Source organism: Ischnura elegans, chromosome 1, assembly GCF_921293095.1.
Source record: "Ischnura elegans chromosome 1, ioIscEleg1.1, whole genome shotgun sequence".
Taxonomy (NCBI): Eukaryota; Metazoa; Arthropoda; class Insecta; order Odonata; family Coenagrionidae; genus Ischnura; species Ischnura elegans.
This window is the reverse complement of record NC_060246.1, coordinates 33,239,490-33,257,453: the sequence shown is the minus strand read 5'-3', so window position 1 is coordinate 33,257,453 and position 17,964 is coordinate 33,239,490. Positions and strand designations below refer to the sequence as shown.

Here is a 17,964-nt window from a genome sequence, read left to right as displayed (position 1 = left end):
ACTGCCTTCACTGTGCTTTGAAATTATCGTGTTCACCTATTGATTAAACATAAAGTATCATATTTAGTTATGTCTTATCTACTAATGCACTTTTTATGAGTATTATTTCAAGTTAATATGATCTAATATTGTGTAATTTGCCTCTATTGGGGAAATCTCTCTGCATTAACTTTAAAATCTTGTCTCTCTTAAGCCAAATTATGTATTTTCTAATTGCTAGGAATACTTACACGTCTGTTATTGATAATTTCTTTGTACATATAAACACATTCAATTTGAGACGTTATTTCCATAATTTATACGAAGTTTCCAATTATTATTTTTATGTTTTATTTTGTAGATTAGTGCAGCAAAAAGGCATATGATGGCAAGAGCACCATTGGCGATCATGGAAGACCTGGAGGAAATTGTTTGAAACTAAATCCAGTGAGTAATAAGATTCATTGATGAAAACTCTTGCCATCAAGTGGAACTAAAGAAAGAGATCATGAACAAAATTTCATTTCATCCTTTTTCCCGAAGATTTAATTGAAGCTTTCTTGTCTTATTAATAAAAATCAATAAAAGGAAGAATGAATGAGCCTAAGTTTCAGTTTTGAGTTATACTTGTTGATTAAAAAAATACTCAAAATCTGATGTTTGTGATGATGGGTGAATTGGTACACAATGATTTTACTGTATGCTTTATGAAGTCTAACTGCCTCTAAATTTATGTGGGTGGTTGAGCCATTTTGCGCCACCTGTTAATATTACATTCCATGATGTTTGATACAAATGTGTGTGTGATTATGTTTTTAGTCAATTTTATTGTTGTGTCCCTGTCAAAGTATTGTCCTGAAAGTGCAGCTAAATAAATGGTGTGATATTTCTCATGGCATGTTTGAAATTTGCCTTCATGAACTCTATGACGTGAGTTGGCTTTGCATTAAATTTTTTAATGTGTGTAATTGACTAGGAATGAATTATGACGGAAATCGATCATGATTAGTGTAGTTCTTATGATTCATGCAGCAACTTGATAGTTTCAAAATCCTCTCTTCCCTACTTCTTGGTGTTTATAATGTGTCATGATTTTAAAATCCTAGGACGTCTTCCCAAAACCCTCTCAATGAATGCCTTAAGCTCACTGTTTGTAAATAAGTCACTTTGGTTTCCCTATTGTAATAATGCAATTTTGTATTGGACCAAATGCTTCTGAGTTCATTGTAAAATTGCATTGATCTCAATGTGAAGCTGGAAAATTCTTTATGGTGACTGGGTAACAGGGTGATAATTAACATTTCCTTTATTAATGTGGCTACATGCCTCCCCATGAAATGTTTATCTTGTAATAAAAAATAAATTCTAATTTTATTTTCTTTCAAAGGGCTAATTGTAGCCAAATATCTTGTCTTGCAGTGCATATGAGTTTGGTGATGGTTGATGCAACTGAATTTTGTGTAATTGTGTGAGTGGTTTCTTTGTGAATGCATGTGCATTTATCATTTTTCATATTTTTAATGTATCATCCCTTCTTAATATGCCATTCAACATATGATTCCTGGCTTTTTATGAAGTGTGTGATTTTGTGCACCTTCAAATGTCCATTTTGTGTGCAATGAGAAACCTTTTTGACTCATACCCACATTAGTGAAGAGGCACACAGGCCTAAGGAGGTGCATCAGTTTTGATATACTGGATTATTAAAGAAAAAGTATGAGCAATCTGGAAGAGGTGACTGACAAAAATATCTTTGTAAAAATGTTTTCATTCAAAATGATTTATTATAAAATTTTGTAGAGAAATGTTTATATCTTTATTTAGAATTAAGGACCTATATTTTTCTTGATACATCACCAGACAAAAGAGTGATAATGACAATTGTGTCAGTATTTGATCAATGTTTGAGAATGTCCTTATAGTGTAGTTTTTGCTACCAAATTATACCTGGGACTAAAAGAATTCATATTGAAATGTATAAGATTTATTAACCAGAGTTGAAAAATAAATTATATGACAATTGAAAACGTGTTGTATTAAATAAGCAATTGACTTTAAAGTTATGCTTGTTCATAACATGCCTTTGGTAATTATGATGCTGCAACATTACGCCTTGTTGTTTTAAAGGTAACATATGACTATCAGATGTTTGAGGAAAATATTTTTTGCTATTTAAATGAATGCTTCTGAATAAAACTGTAAAAAAATATCAACCATGTTATATATTTTTGTCTGAACGAGAATGAAAAGGTAATTGTACAACAAATCTTGAGAGCTCTTTTTTTTAATAAATCCACAAAATATTCTCTTAGGGCTATGGTCCTTCTGCTGCTTGTTGTTCATTAGATGTCAATAGTGAAGCGAAAACATTTTAACTATCAAGAGTTAAGGGTAACTGTTTCTAAAACTAATTTGTAAATAATCTGTTATTGTAACGAGTCATATTTGCTCGAAATGAAATAACATTTTAGTTTTCCAATGCCCTTCAAGCATGATTTGGCCTCTAGGTTCTTCTTTGTCCTCTTCCTTGGTAGTTGGTCCTCAATATGGCCTCTTTAACAAGAACATTAGGGGTTGGTCCTTTTGACTTTATAATTGCCTGCCAAATAATGGTTAAAATGAGTGGCAAGTTATAATAGGTGGATTCCATTTTAATCAATATTGGCCCAGAAGTATGCTTTCATCACAAAAAAAAAATTTTACGTCTGACTGAGTGTGTTGCTACGAGAAAAATTATTTTGGTGTTAAGAAAGTTCTAATGGAAGCTTTCTCATACCAGTGCTTAATTTGAATCTGGGGTGTTCTCGTTCAAAAAATAATATTTTATAGGTATCAAGAATAGGTATTTAAGAGCAATGCTAGACGATTTCCAGCAAATGTTAAGGTAATTCATCATTTAGCTTCATATTATAAATAGACATTCACCAGTTCATGCATAAACATACTCTTTGGCTTCAACTCCATGTCATTGCTATCATCATTGCCTTAGCTCCAGACTGTCTGTCCCTGAATATCTGTTGTAGCTTAAGTGATGCATGAAATGTAACTACCTCTCAGCACAAGCCGTTTTTCGAGGTTATCACCAACAGTTTTTAAAATTTAAGCTAGATTTTCAGAATGAATTATTATGGTAATTTGTGTCTTTAATGTCATTTTTGTATTCATTAGCCATCCTTGATAGGCCATTAGGGCATAACATCTACTTCCCTGAGATGTCATGGAATTTGGAATGGATTTATGGGATCTTGATGTAATGGGTGTTTATGAAATGGCCTTGAAGACCAAGGATCAATCATTCAGTTACATAGGTCAAGTTTTATTGTGAAAATTTTTCATAACCTATATGTAATTTCTACTTTACTTGGTTTGGTCCAATGAGGATCTTATGTTTTCACTGCAGGCGATAGTGGTGGCTAAATTTTGATGGAACATATATGGAGCTGCTGCATTATACTGTAAGATTAGAGATTATAGGGCAATGGCTGGGTGTATTTTCTGGAGGATCGGAAGGTGATTCCAGTATAATTGCTTGCTTTCCATACCTCTTATCATTACTGAGAATGAGTCCTGTAATGGCCGAGGGAGCTTAAATGTAGGATGTACACTTAGTAGCTGCACCCAAAAGCTTCCATTATAATTAGCTTGGCCAATCTAAAATTGTCAATAATGAATCCCTATACAAATACAAACCATGTTAAAACTTGACATGATCAACAATTACTAGAGATTTATGACTCCATATCATGCTACTATTCCCTCAGTTTTTCTCCTTCTTGTTTCCTAGTGTCCCTTCTCGATCATATATCAGCCAGTGCTGGCTAGAGGCATCTAGTGGTAATAAAGCCTTCAAATGTAATAGTAATTGTGCTCTTTCTAACTCATAGAGAAGAGTGCTGGCAATGTACATTGAGGAGAGCCTTAGTTTTCTCTAGGTGGAATAATCTGTAATTGGATTAATATCCTACAATTTCCCTGGGCAGTCCTCTGAATAGCTCCCTTTCTTCATCTATCCTTCCTTGTGTAAAAACAGCTACTTTATCAATGTAAAGGTTGTAAAAGATGAAGAAAAGGCAGGACTCTGAAATCAATTTTTAAATTTTCAAGATAATGATCACTAATGTTTCATTCGTCCCTTTAAGCTATATTTGTTGTCCCATTTAAGCTTCCCATTCAGTCATCTGTTTTGGCCTTCCTCTCCATTGCTATTGGCAATAAAAGTTTCCATTAAGCATCAAATATTTTATTATTAAAGAGTAGGTCTTGGTTTTCTCTAGCTCCTTTTGATACCATGAAAGGGTATCATTTAATCAAAATTATTTTTTTTATGAAGAGTGCCAGCCAAATTGTGAAGAAAAAAAGCTTGTGTGTGTGTGTGAATTAAAATATTTTATGCTTTAAGGCTGATATTTTTCACAATTTTGAGGTCTTAATAGCATGTAAGTTTATAATTATAACATTTTGATCTTTATTCGACATTTGCATCTATTTTTTTTGCTGGCATCAATGGTCATACAATCTCATGCAAACAAAAAATTCCTCCCCATAGATATCTTGTTTGTTAATATTTTTCAGTTAAGTTCATTTAATAATGACATGCTGTGTTCGATTTACTTTTTTGAGCTTGAGAAGAAGAGAAGGGTAATTAGGTAGTCATGGGGTGAAGATTTTAACTTGCTGCAGGAGATAAAGATACGTAGCAACTTCTCTCCTTCATTTGATTATCTCTGTGCTCTTCCAACGAGTGACAGTTAACTTGAACATTCTCGCAATTCTCTTTATCTTTTTTAGGTTATTGTATGATTGGGAGCTTTTAAATTGTAGCAAGAGAAATTTATTATAAAAATTACACCATAATTTCTAAATTGCATGCATGAGCATGCTTTGTACATTCTTACCTTTGTTGGCATCCTTCTTACTTCCTGGGGTGGATCAGTTGGCTTGGAGTCTTTTTTGCTTGTATCACCCAAGGATTCTGCACTTATCATTAAGTTGGAAGAAATAGCAGTATACAGCCCAGATTTCCAGAGCTTTGGTTCGTACTCTGAATGGAAAGGTATTGCATTGAGAGTGGAGGTGATTTTGCAATGAGCAATCTTGCAAACTTCCTCGGGTACTATATTGTCAACCTTGTCATTTTTTTGAGGCAGAATTATTTCACCTGGAGCAATGGATTTCAGAAGTAAACTTCCTTCTCCTGTGGAAATATTAATTTAGTTATTACAGTAGACTCTCGTTAATACAAACGACGTTATTACGAATCAAATCGTTGGTCTTGACAAAAAGGCCTATTCAATCTATAGAAAAAGAAATGTTACTACAAAAGTTTCGTTATTATGAACCTCAATCCCTTTCCTGGCGGTTACAAAATAAACTTTATTACGAAGTTCCACGAGTTAGCAACGGCATTTAGATGGATATACAATACGCTACATTTAAGTTCTCCTCGTGTACTGTTCCCAAGAGCATCAATTATGGTTTTTTTTCTGTAGGAGATACTTCAGTATCCATTCAACATCATATAATAAGCTTCATTCCCAAGTAATCATGGTGACCCACTCATTACTGCTCGTAAATTGGATATACAGTTCGTCCTCTTCCTATGCACGTTCGATTTACAAACTTTAAGAGATACAAACATTCGAAAACAATTTAATCATGCCCAAAATTTTATGACAATGGTGCGTTTCAAGTTTGCCGATGCGATGCGGTGTGGCATGGAGGAACTCACACTTGGGGCATAATCTGAACTAAGTATTATTGAATCGGGTGTGAAGTCAGGAACTGTTCAGCATTTTGCCTGTTCATCTTTCTCGCAGGCAGCAATTTTTTCGGCTCCAGCTGCATCGCATGCTCAGTTAGATGAGTTCATTATGGCATTCTTCAGGATAACCGCACTCTTCGATGCATTTCATAGGTTTATCAACTTGCAAGCGAGGTCTTGAAACGCATCTTGTTCGTGTATCGATGACTTACTGCACTCGAGAAGATATCAACCCTTGATTGCATCAAACAGCATTCTCCCTTTGAAAAAAATGATACGAATATGCTTGTTTATGTAGATTTTCACGTAATTTAGTTGTGTATATTATACAATTGATTCTGAAGCTATTTTGCAGTGTGATTATAAGTTAGGGAGATTGAAGAGAATAGAAATTTTTTCCATGTTTTTTCAACGAGTCCTATAAGAAACGTTCATACGAACCTCGGTTTTTCGGTCCCGTGAAATTTGTAATAATGAGAGTCTACAAGTTGCAACAATACAGAGAGGAAGCATAAATATTATCACCTTAAACATTTATCAAGGGTTCACTTCATTGCTTTTATTTTTAATTATCTGCCAGTTTCATTAAGTTATGATTAAACTCATTTACTTTTTATGTAAGCATGTTAGATTTAAACATAATATGTAGATACAATATCATGCTGTAATATTTTGCTTCTGGAAAGTTGGGCGTGACAGGAATTTTTATTTCTTAAATTCATGGGATTCTAGCATAAGAAAGTTGTTTTTGCCAGTGACTTTGACAGTTTTTATTTTAGTGGTATGTGGTTGAAAGTAGTAGACAAGCCTAATTTGACCAAAACAAAGAAGTATTCATATTGCTCCTTATCAGTATATTTTCTTGTGAGGGATCATGTCCTTCAATGAGGGGTTTTCTCTGAATGAATCAGTTAGCCGAAATTCTAACGATAATTCTAATGTCAATAATTTGCAAAAAGAGAGAAAATATTTTTGCAGTTTTTTTTAACCAAGAATAAAAGCCTAAATGATGAAGGTTTTTTCATCAAACTTATCATTCCTTTTCATCAAGCAAATAATTTAATGAAATATGATTTCAGGTCTAATTGAATGACTCCATTTAAGTACTTGTACCAATGGTAGTGGTACTTATAGCTTAAAGTAGAAAAGATTTGTCCAAATTATCAAAGTATTCTTGGTGCTTCTTATTAGTTTACCCTCTTGTGCAGGATCCTATTCTTCAATTAGGGGTCATCTTTGATATCTGGCTTTGCATGGTTCATGTTGTGGCATCACAACAAGTATTGAGGTAATTATTTATGGTTGTGCTCAATAAATTATTTTAAAAAGTCACCAAATTAGTTAGGCTATTGATTTTTATCTACCTAATTTATACTTTATCTATTTATCAGATGTGTAGCCCCACAACTTAGGGACGACAAAAAAGTTACAAATGTAGAATCAGGAAGTATACAAGTATTGCTTATTGTTCCTATAGATAACTTTATGTTTGTATAATATTTCTACCATTACTATCTTTGGGTGTGACTCCTATTATAGGAATCAATGAGTGCCATGTTTTTCCCGAAATAACTATATCGATGGCTAAGTTCTAACAACAGGTATCTCAAAAATAGCAACTTTTCAGGAGAGCAAAAAAACGATAACTTTTTTCTAATTGCACGCTAAAATTAAAAATCATAAAACTGAAAAAGAAGCATAAATTTGCCAACAAAGAGTTGTTTTTTGCTTGAATTTTATTTTTTAATGTTATTACACTTTTTTTAAGAGACCTATGTCATACCGCCCAAATTTTGAGGTTCGTGTTGTTAGAACTTAGCCATCGATATGTTTGTTAATAAATTTTTCAAGTGCTAAAACTTGGTATGTTATGTTTATAATCTCTGTCCTTCTAATGCCTCACCTGGTATTAGAATAAAATAGCCTGATGCAGGGTCAGAATGTGGATGGGGCTTCAACTGAGCCAAGAGGAACTCTTCGTTTTTCATCAGCTCCTTACACAATGCTGAAAAATACTGACAAGTAATTTTTAAAGTATTAAATGCTTTTTAATTTCACTAACTTAACTATGTAGTTGTTATTCTTGAAATAAATCCTGTTTAGAACTTGGAATGATGGTGTTTATAACCACTGGTAATTCTTTAACTCATGGAATACTAGCCAAATCGTAGGGGACATATGGAAACTTTCCATTAGAACTAGGCCATGTTTTGCCTTTTTTAACTACTTTCTCTTATAATTATTCTTGATTTATAGTTATGTCTGCTTAGCAGTTCTTGGACATAATTACATCTGCTTCGAGTGATCTCACAAATAATGTATGTATCTGCGCATTAGATGTGCTCCATCAAAATGTTGCTGTAAAACCACGGCTTTGAAGGATTCCCAAATGGTTGCCAAAATTTGGTTTCTACAAGGTTGCATCAACTAATGAGTATGAAAAATTTACCATTGTTCTCCAAAAAATGGTCTGAAATTAAAATGTATATATGAGAAATGTTAACAGCAGAAATATTAATAATCAATTGGGGAGAGAGAGGCCAATTTTGATGGCAGAGGTGAAAGAGGGATGTGGGGAATTGGAAACAGGGGAACACACACTACAGATTCTGTCCACTGTCATAAATCCAAAACTACTACAGCCTATTTCCTGAACTGACTCCTATCAAGTCAGTATGACAATCATCTCTAATGATTTCAAACTCACTGAGAACACAACCATTGCCCTGGAATACAGCACTGATTTTGGACAGATTATCCTTAGTAAATAAAAATTGAAAAAAGCTTCTGGAATCTGCCAACAATCTCTCATCAATGACCCCAGTGGCGTAACTTGGGGGGGATGAGGGGATAGATCCCCCCCAAAGCCTCAGACAAAAAAATAATTTAAAAATATTATCTAGTTTTGACATGTAATAACTGCATCTCCTTCAAGTTACATCTTAAGCGCCAAAATGAGGTAAAATGTATTTTCAGGCATGCCGTTTTTCAAAAATTTTCCCGGTATCCATGTTTCCTGGGAGGGGGAGGCCACTACAGGCCCAAAGCACAGACTACATCCCATCCCCCCCCCAAAGCATATGCCTAGTTACGCCACTGAGTTACCCGCTAAAACTTCATTGCAGTCTCCTTTAATCCCTCTGTTGCCCAAAGCTTTTCCTTATACATACTTCAATTGCCTCAACATATCCATTCCTTTTTCCCACTAATTCAATTGTTAAAGCATTCTTTACAAAATATGTAATTCTCTCCATGCTGTAATTGGGTGTCTTCTGACTTTATTATCTTTTCCCTTACATAAAAAATATATCAGGCATATGAATCGTCAAATCCTCGACAGATTCAAAGAATTTAGTATTTCACCAACTTTGAATATAGATTGGAAAATTCTGGCACTGTCAAACTCTTAATTGAGACAAACCACTCCGGACAACCTCATGGACCCATATGAATGAGTACACTTAATCAAATCTGTTATCAATATGAATTCAAATCAAAATCCCATTGTTTCTTCATTTTTACTGCCATTCTAACAGTCTTAAACCCGGCATCCCTCCTTGCCCTTTCTCCTGTCTTCACCTCTTTTTCTTTTTTCTTCTCATTTTCCCTTTCAACCTTACCTTTCCATGTATAACCTTCCCCTGACTCGCTATTTCATTTCTTCTCTATCAGCTTTTCTCCCACAATGTACGAAATATATTTGTAAGTTTTTAGTCCACCTAAACCACCTATGCACCAACTTTGCAATCCCATAATAAGCAAACCTGCGCCACCATGCAATCCAACCAGGATGTCTCCCAAGATGCTATCCTGAAGAAACATGCCTTTTCCTTGAACTTGTATTTCTCCTATTTCAATACCTTTTCACCCCTTTTCTTTTAAAATATTCAATGCGAGCCCTATTTTCATGAAAGTCATCAAAATCAGCCATAAAAATAAGAAAGAAAAATAGATGGAGGTTTCCACACCATAACTTCCGTTCAATTACTGCTTTTTACAAATGGCACACACGGTTTGAAAGAGGCCTTACACACACTCAGAAGTCTCGGAAGTGGATATTAGTCATGTAGAGAGGCAGAGAAAGGTCTCCTGGCCCAACTGGCAAAGCACGTCAATCGACGCGCTCTGTATCTCGGCTTAGACAGGACCACGTCATGTGATGTGCTCTGCACTGAATGTGTTAACCTTCCTTTGTCCCTTCCCTAAACCATCAACTTCTCTTCATATCGGTTCGAAGATTTTCGCGGCGTTGATTAGATGATCTCTGCATTCTATTCGGGTTTTCACCGCATCCGTTGTGTTTTAGTGACTAAAACACAACGGACGAGATGAAAACCCGAATAGAATGCAGAGATCTTTTCATCTCCTTCGTTATCCCTAGTAACCACTGTGATTCTGCGACCAATATACTGGTGGCTGAAATGCTGACCAGACTTAAGCAGGGATCCAGCAAATTGTGAAAACATCCAGAAAACATGAGTCACCAGTCTATCACACTTTCCCTCTGCCCTCTTTCTTGTTATCTTCCTTCAATTTTTGCCATTTGAATTCACTGTTACTGATGCCCAAATGATTATTTCGTCATGGCTTTACTTGGAAGTCCTTACTCTGGACAAAATAATTGGAAAGAGATTAGGATTGTAAGATTGATTGATGAACCATGAATAACTTGGTTTTTTTGCAGTGCATATACCAAGAGGGGATTCCCATTGATGCAATGGCTAAAGTTTTGACCTCCCACATATAGTAGTCTCAGATTCAAATCCCAGAAGTGGCGGAGTTATTTATTTTATTTATTTCCACACCTCCAAAAACAGCTCTGTTCGACCTTTGCATCGGGGTTTTTGATAAGATTCAACAATTTAACGTGCACAAACATCCGTACCCTGGATAACGGCAACTTTCCCAGATGGAACTCAAACCCTTGACCTTTGGTTTGGCAGGAGAGGACTTCACCCCGCTGCTACTGAGGCCGGCAAATTTAATATTTTAGGGACTGCCTGCTTGAGTGCTTTGAGGAAGGCACTTGAAGTACAGCACTCTCTCTGCTGGATGGGATATTAAGCTGTGGGACATTAATTTGCACCTTTCATTAAGAGCTGGACAGTGCCAATGACAGAATTCTTTCCACCCTCCTCTATGGTGCAAATGACTTGAGCTGTCAGTCGCCTTCTCCAAATCCCTACCTGCCCCATGCCTAGATATGCCTTTGTTTGAAAAAAAGAGTGACCACATACATTATCGTGCCACTTTCACTATCAATTTTGTTGGAATCAATATGTATTTCTTACTGCATGTTGTTTCAAGCTGATAAATATTTTTTTAAATTAAGAAAATTCACTTATGCACGTGTATTTAAATTATTTACATAGGATGTATACACCACTAATAGCTTTCTTTTTAATACTCATGGTGGACTTATAAGACACCCCTCTTGGTGTCCGGTACAGACATCTATGCTTTAGTTTTCTTGATATGGATCCAAAGTTTACTTCTAAGCTATATTTTGATCTCATACCACTATATATATTATTTACATACATACATATTTTTGTAACTAAAAATAATCCTAAAAATTTGTGCCCTTAGGTCACTCATAGAATAAATCAAAATTAAAAACCTGCTGATTTTCTAATATTTTGGACCCCTCCAGGCGCCAGCATTGTGTAGGATATAGGCGTAGAGGCATACCAAACAAAAGAGATTCACATACACCATTAATAGACAGTCGAGACCGTATGATCAATTCATAAATTGGTAGATAGTTTCCTGAAATAAAATAATTTTTACATATTTTTGTGCTTACATGATAGTGAAGGATGAAAACTAAGGACTTAATATTAAATTTTTTGAGACGTACCTTGGGATTTTAATGTGTTTGCTCGTAGATTCAACCCTAGCAAATCTGTCTGAATAAGAAATCTGTTACCAAATGGCAATGACATCGGGTTTATAATACATTCAAATACATCACATTTCAGCACCAAATCCTCATTTTCTTCCAATACTGCATATTTATCAGGTTTTCCAATTTCTTCCCGCGGAAATATTAATCTCAAATACTCATGGTCATTATTACAATCCAGGAGCCAATTCTGTCGAAAAAAATCTGTTGTACAGCATATTATTCAAAGTCACGCACACTCTTCAGAGGCAATATAAAAAGAGGAATGATGCTTTTCAATTCCAAATAATGACTATATTTATTTTTAAGCATTTTAAAGAGAATCATTGCAACATCTGTTGGTTGTCCAACAAATTTCTCACATTGCATTGGGCAATGAAATTCTTTTTATTGCTGTAGCATTATTGGTGGAGTTTAATGTTGTGCATACACTTGCCAGTTTGGAAAAGTCTTGTAAAGTACCTATGAAATTCAGTTCTTTGTACCTATGCGAAAAAATTTGAACAGCATTCACTGTAAGGTATGAAACCTAAAAGGTTCCTATGTAACCAAATATGTTAGCAATGGGAGGTATAACTTCATCCAGTTTGAAAAGGACTTTATGGAAAAACTGCAGGTTCAATAAGCTACAACAGTGCACTGATATAGTGGATATGTATAGTTTTGGACCGTAAAAGGAATCATATTAGAAGAAACGGTATTGAGTGCAGTTGGAGATGTAGATGATGCAACTGATGCGTGACGAGGGTTTGGGAATTGGAATGTGGGTGTTAATTGCAGGTGTAGATACATGAGGCTGTGTTTGTATTTTGTGGTAATGAGGTATAATTGTAGCTCCAGAGTGCAGGATAGTGAAGGTGATGTTGGTTAAGTTTGAGTGCTTGGAGCTTGGGTGTGGAATTTGGATGCAGCAGCATGTTGAGGGTGAGGGGGGTGCAATTATGGGATGTGGAGCGTTCCGATACAGAACTGTGATGATAATGTAGGTGAAATTTGGGGATGTGGGTCAGGAGTGTGGAATTCTGGTGCAGACGTGAGGTGAGTGCAGTTTGGGGATACTCGTGAAGCTTCCTTCGGTGTGGAACTCGGGAGCAGATGAGTTATGAGGGGGATGTGGGGTATGGTTGTGTAATGCTGGTATAGATGCTTGATGAGGGAAATGGATTTTCTACGTTTATTATGAATGGATCCTGAGATCAGATGTGAGTGTCTGATTAGGTCTCGCTCTCAAACTTTTGGTGCTATTATTGGCTGTTTGATGCCACTAGCTTACATATCACCCACTTTCATTCTGTATGGAATCTTTCTGATAATGGTTGCTGAGCCCATTCCTTACAGCAATTAGCAATGAAACCAAGTACTTTTGTCTGTTGAATATTCTATGAATCATTGGCCACTGAGTCGAGGCTACCAGCAACCTTTTCTCATTGGTTGTGAATGCTTAGGCTCCATGCTGAGACGCTCCAGGCTCTTTACCATATGGGTACACTTCTTTTTTCCTCCCTTTTGCTTTTTTAAGGCTTGGGTTTTCCTCAACTGTCCCGTACATTCTTACCCTCTCCTTTAATCCAGGGCCTGTATTTTACTCAAAGATATATTTTTGTACTAAGTTCAATCTGCTATCTATTAAGACACCTTAGGAACTCTGTTGATTTAAATATTCTTCTTACATTGTATTACGGTATCTTTTATTCTCGAATGTCATACAATATAATTTTTTGGGGCTCATCCCCTCATGCCTCCAAGGTGTTCACATTACAAAAACGTGCAATTAGAATCATTACAAAAAAACCTTTTGATGCTCCCTCCAAGCCTATTTTTAAAGCACTTAACATTCTTCCACTCCCGTGTGTATATTTATTATCAATTTTAATTTTTGTACGTTATAATCTTGAATTGTTTATGCTCAATTGTGATGTTCACAAATATGAAACTAGGAATTGTAATAACCTTCACTATCATTCCATTAGGACTAACAGATCAAAGCTGGGCCCACGTGAGCTGGGCCTCAGAATTTATAATAAACTTCCCGCGCATTTGAAATCAATTCAGTCAATGGGAGTCATTCAAAAGGAAGTTAAAATCTTTTCTTCATGAGACGAGTTATTATTCTGTTAACGAATACCTATTTGATTCCTCCAATTAAGCATTAATATCCTGTGAACATACAATTATTTATAATCTATTATATATATATATATATATATATATATATATATTTGCATTTTTTTCCTTTCATGACGTGTCTTATATCTTTTGCTGTAAGGTCTCTAGACAAAATAAATTATTATTATTATTATTGTACCTGTCAGTCCACAACAATACAAAACAGTAAAAGTAAGTACCAGCTGTTCTGTTACGTTAAAAGTGAAAAGTTTCACATCATTGGAAATTAATTGGATAATTGTGCTAATTGATAATCTATTAAGATCTGGCATTAAGTGTTAAGTTTCACTCTGGATCACATTTTCTGAGGTTTGTCTGATCATTTTTTGGCTATCAGAAAATTTCTTTTTAGGTTTAAATTACACCTGATTGCAGTGGTGCAGCAAGGGGGGGTGTTTTGAGGGATAAACCCCCCCCCCCAAGAGCTCAGAGGAATTATTAAGTTTAATCCATTTTGCTTAGTTGGATAGATATAACTTATGAAATAGTGTATGGATTAGTAAAATATGCCTCAGAAAGCCGTAAAACTCACCATTTTAAACCATTTATCTTAAAACTCCACAATTTATTAATCTCGCACCTATCGCTTACCCTGGCAGGTAGGTATTCCAAACCCCCAGACCCTCCAGTATTAGTTGCACCTAAACCCCCCCCAGCCTTTATTCCTAACTGCGCCTCTGCCTTATTGCCATATGTTCATACAATTCCTACTTTCTTCCTCCTGTCAGGTATTGCTTCATTGCATAGGTGCAATATATACATTGCCTAATCACCTGCCCCTTATATCCACTTCCACTACTCTCTCATTCTTACTCTGCTAAAATAATTTTCAACCATTGGTTCCCACGAACTCTGACAAAAGAGTTTTTAGGTCTATGAAGGTCACTAGTTCATAGTGATTGAGTGATTCTTTTGCTTTGTGTATTTTCATACAGTCATTTGAATGTATTTTGATTATGGTTCTGAGAAAAAGATTGACTTTGTGTGCCATTTTCTATAACAAAATCTCAATTTATTATTGGATAAAAGTGTCGATTGAGATTCAACTCTTTTCAAAACTATAGATAGAAGTATTTTTGAGGCACGTGCTTGTGTGATTTTTTTTCAAATTTTTGGCTGAGTTCTTTTTCTTTGGCAATTGGAAATATGGGTACCCCCTTTCATGCATTCTGTAAAGGAGATGAGGAGATGATCTGAGATTTGTTCACCTACTGCTTAAATCAGTTCTCCAAGAAGGTTATTGATGCTTATAATGAGAGATTTTTTCTATAACCGTATTTATCTGAATATAGTCCCCCTATTATTCGAAAAATACCCATGGTAAAAGTAAAGGGGGGAATTAAAATCACAGGTATTTTTAAAATTTTTCCCAAAACTGAAGCCTCAAATTTAGGGGAGGGGGGGAATATATTCAGAGGGGGACTATATTCAGAGATATACGATTTATGCCGAAAATTAATACTTTAAATTGCTCTTAAATTTTTTCCTCAGTCGTAGAAGTCAAAAAACTATTTTCTGTTACTCTAATTCCAATCACATAGCCAGATAAATGCATTGGGGGGTTATTGAAATTGGGGGAATGTGTGCTTTGGTGGTGTGCGGGTTGCATATATCGTGATATTTTGTGTATGTTTGCAAGGATTGAAAAATCATGCACTTAAATAAATCAACTAACGGTAAATGATTTGTTTGCCCAATGCTGTAAGTTCAATTCCTTGTTAGTTATTGGCAGACATTATGAAATGTAACTGTGTATAATGAAAAATGGAGGGATAGAGGAGGAATGGAGTGCTCTTAGGCTAGTGGCCTTAGCAGATGCATTACTGCTTATCAGCACAAGGGAGAACATGCTGCCCCCTCCGGCTATGGACCTGTCGTGTCCCGTTTTTCTTTCCCATTTACCATTTCAGCTTTTTCACTCATGGTCTTTTCTCTCGTGGCTTCAACAGATTATTTCTTAGTGATTGAGTGGTTCTTTTGTTTTGAAATTTTCCATTTAAAGCTGCCATCTCGTGATAAACATTTTCAAAAACTGTTATATCTGCTATATCTATCACCTAAAGAGCAACAGATTCAATGGCTATGTGTTGTAGTGTCTACAAGAAATTATTGTAAAGGCATCACGAGGACAACAGGTTGCTGACCTTGGATGTCAACTGTGTACATTAAGGAATCCTGTTACAGGAGGGCAAAAACTGCAATAAAGAAATATGTATACCATATCCAAGCAACAGATGATATCCATTGGATATCTAAATAAGGTTGGTGTATCCAAAGCACATTGTTATTCAACAATGGATATTTTGACAGTGTGGCATAGATATCCTTTTTGTAACAGCCTTGACAAGTTGTAAAAATAACATTACCTAGATATCCAAGTTGTAATATCCATGATATTAAAAAATTGTTATTCCATAGGTAGCATACGTTTTGCTCAGATCAAGTCAAGGCAAGTGATTTTTTCCCTGTGGATTTTTTGCACAATTTGTGCATTACGGGTGACTCCCGTAAAAGTTATCACCGTGGCTAGTCCTGGCATACTCAAATTACTCATTAGATGTTGTGAACATATCTAAGTAATGTTGTAATATGGACCTCCATATCCAATGTTGGACATTGCTGCAACGTTGTTTGGCAGGTCCTATGGATATTTGACAGATATCCATACAACATTAATTGGATTAAGATGGATATTGCTCGGATGGCATATGTTAACTCTGACAATATTGTCTGTATGTTGTTGGAATATTAATTGCTGCTTGGGTATGCCCTCAAAGCTACCTCAAGGCTTGGCATTAGCAGTTGAACGTTAGCAAACATGACTGGGAATGAAGTAAACTTCATAATTTCACATGATAAAACATAAATTTTACCAATATAAGTCGCAGTGGGGTGCATGGTAGCCTCGTGGATAAAGTGCTTGGCTGCTGATTGAGGGGTCAAGTTCCCAGGTTCAAGTCCTCCTTGAAACCTAAGAACACTCAGGAACAAAATCCTTGGAGTGTGAGGCAGGCCAGGGAAAAGAACTGGTCCCCCCTTCCCTGGATGTGTGAAATTCATATGCCTGTGACTTAGTTTGGATTGATTGCCACTCTCATCTGTACACACCAATCTTCAGCGCTGAATGAGTGGTCTGCTGCTCGTGAAAATATAGTTTTTCTTTGGTTAAATAGAAATTGGACTTTATGTATATAGTTCTGCTGAGAAAGTTCATCATCTGCACTGAACTATTGCTCAAATAACAAAAATTTTTATTATATAAACTCAGTTTTATATTCTGTTGCCTTAGCCTCCATTCGAAAATGAATTTATAGTAAAGGATCGCATAGAAAGAATAGCATAGTTTGGTTGATTTTAAAAATTTTAAATTATAAGATTGGCAGCATTTTGGGATTGATACCTTGAAATATTCTTCCAGAGCACATTTACTTGCAACTACCTTTGTTAGCTCTACAAATCCCAATGCTGTTGAACTTATAGAATATTGCTCCTTTGAAAGTGGACAGCTCAGCTCTACTACCTGAAATAATTGAGATTCAATTTATCAAAAGTTATCACAATTGCATTTAGGTTTAAAACATTGCTATAGTTATCCAAATTTCTATGGTTAATTAATTACCATTAGAAAAAGAATAACATAATAGGTGTTAAAGCAATAATGAAGTACCTTGTATGTGCTTGATAACATTTATAGGATAGGTATATAATTCTTTCACCTATTTTTTACCACTACATTACAGATGGCACAGCACTTAAGGAAAGGCATTCACCCAATATGCCACCATTACTGGCGTTACCACCTTCTAATGCTAGTTATACATATTTATTCACTCTACTAGAGCTGATGTAAAAACAGTTCAGCCATAAGTCCTCTAATATCTGCTGTTTTTCCCTAGGAGTTATTCAGATACTGCAAATTTTAATAAATAATATTGTTGTCAATTCTTCTCAGCTGATAATTCATTGCTTACCATTATTTTTTTAATTTTAGCTGTGGCTACCTCTTGAATAATTTCTTCAAGGCATTTCTGAATTTCTTCCCCTGATTTTTTTGTGAGCAAGGTTATTTGGAGCTGGGATGAAAACTGCCATTTTCCTTCCTATAAAGTGCATATTTTTTTAAGTTAGTGCGAAGGCTTCCATGATGCAATGG

At 35.4% G+C, this 17,964-nt stretch overlaps 2 protein-coding genes across 7 annotated transcripts in view; one reads left to right on the top strand and one right to left on the bottom strand.

Moving 5' to 3' along the window:
• LOC124158465 (lethal(2) giant larvae protein homolog 1) overlaps positions 1-2,188 on the top strand; it is a 99,224-nt gene extending 97,036 nt beyond the window's left edge. For 3 of the 6 annotated variants that reach the window (XM_046533582.1, XM_046533574.1, XM_046533612.1), the window contains one exon: positions 341-2,188. In XM_046533582.1, coding sequence (XP_046389538.1) covers positions 341-415 — 75 coding nt within the window. In that variant the 3' untranslated portion in view covers positions 416-2,188. The remainder of the gene's footprint in view (positions 1-340) is intronic. The other 3 variants (XM_046533599.1, XM_046533591.1, XM_046533606.1) reach the window with 2 other exon arrangements.
• Positions 1,623-17,905, bottom strand: LOC124158496 (meiosis 1 arrest protein-like). Its single transcript, XM_046533620.1, has 7 exons — positions 17,783-17,905; positions 17,212-17,331; positions 11,601-11,835; positions 11,361-11,509; positions 7,644-7,755; positions 4,875-5,173; positions 1,623-2,578 (listed from the first exon to the last, which is right to left on the bottom strand). The coding sequence occupies exons 1-7, from the start codon at positions 17,783-17,785 to the stop codon at positions 2,483-2,485; spliced, it is 1,014 nt and encodes a 337-aa protein (XP_046389576.1). The 5' UTR covers positions 17,786-17,905; the 3' UTR covers positions 1,623-2,482.
• Positions 17,906-17,964: the final 59 nt, after the last annotated feature.

Coding starts and splice junctions, on each gene's coding strand:
- LOC124158496 (XM_046533620.1), bottom strand. Junction 7,756..11,360: donor AAATATTAGAAAATCAGCAG/GTTTTTAATTTT, acceptor ATTACTTGTCAG/TATTTTTCAGCATTGTGTAA. Junction 2,579..4,874: donor TAAGAAGGATGCCAACAAAG/GTAAGAATGTAC, acceptor ATTATTTGGCAG/GCAATTATAAAGTCAAAAGG.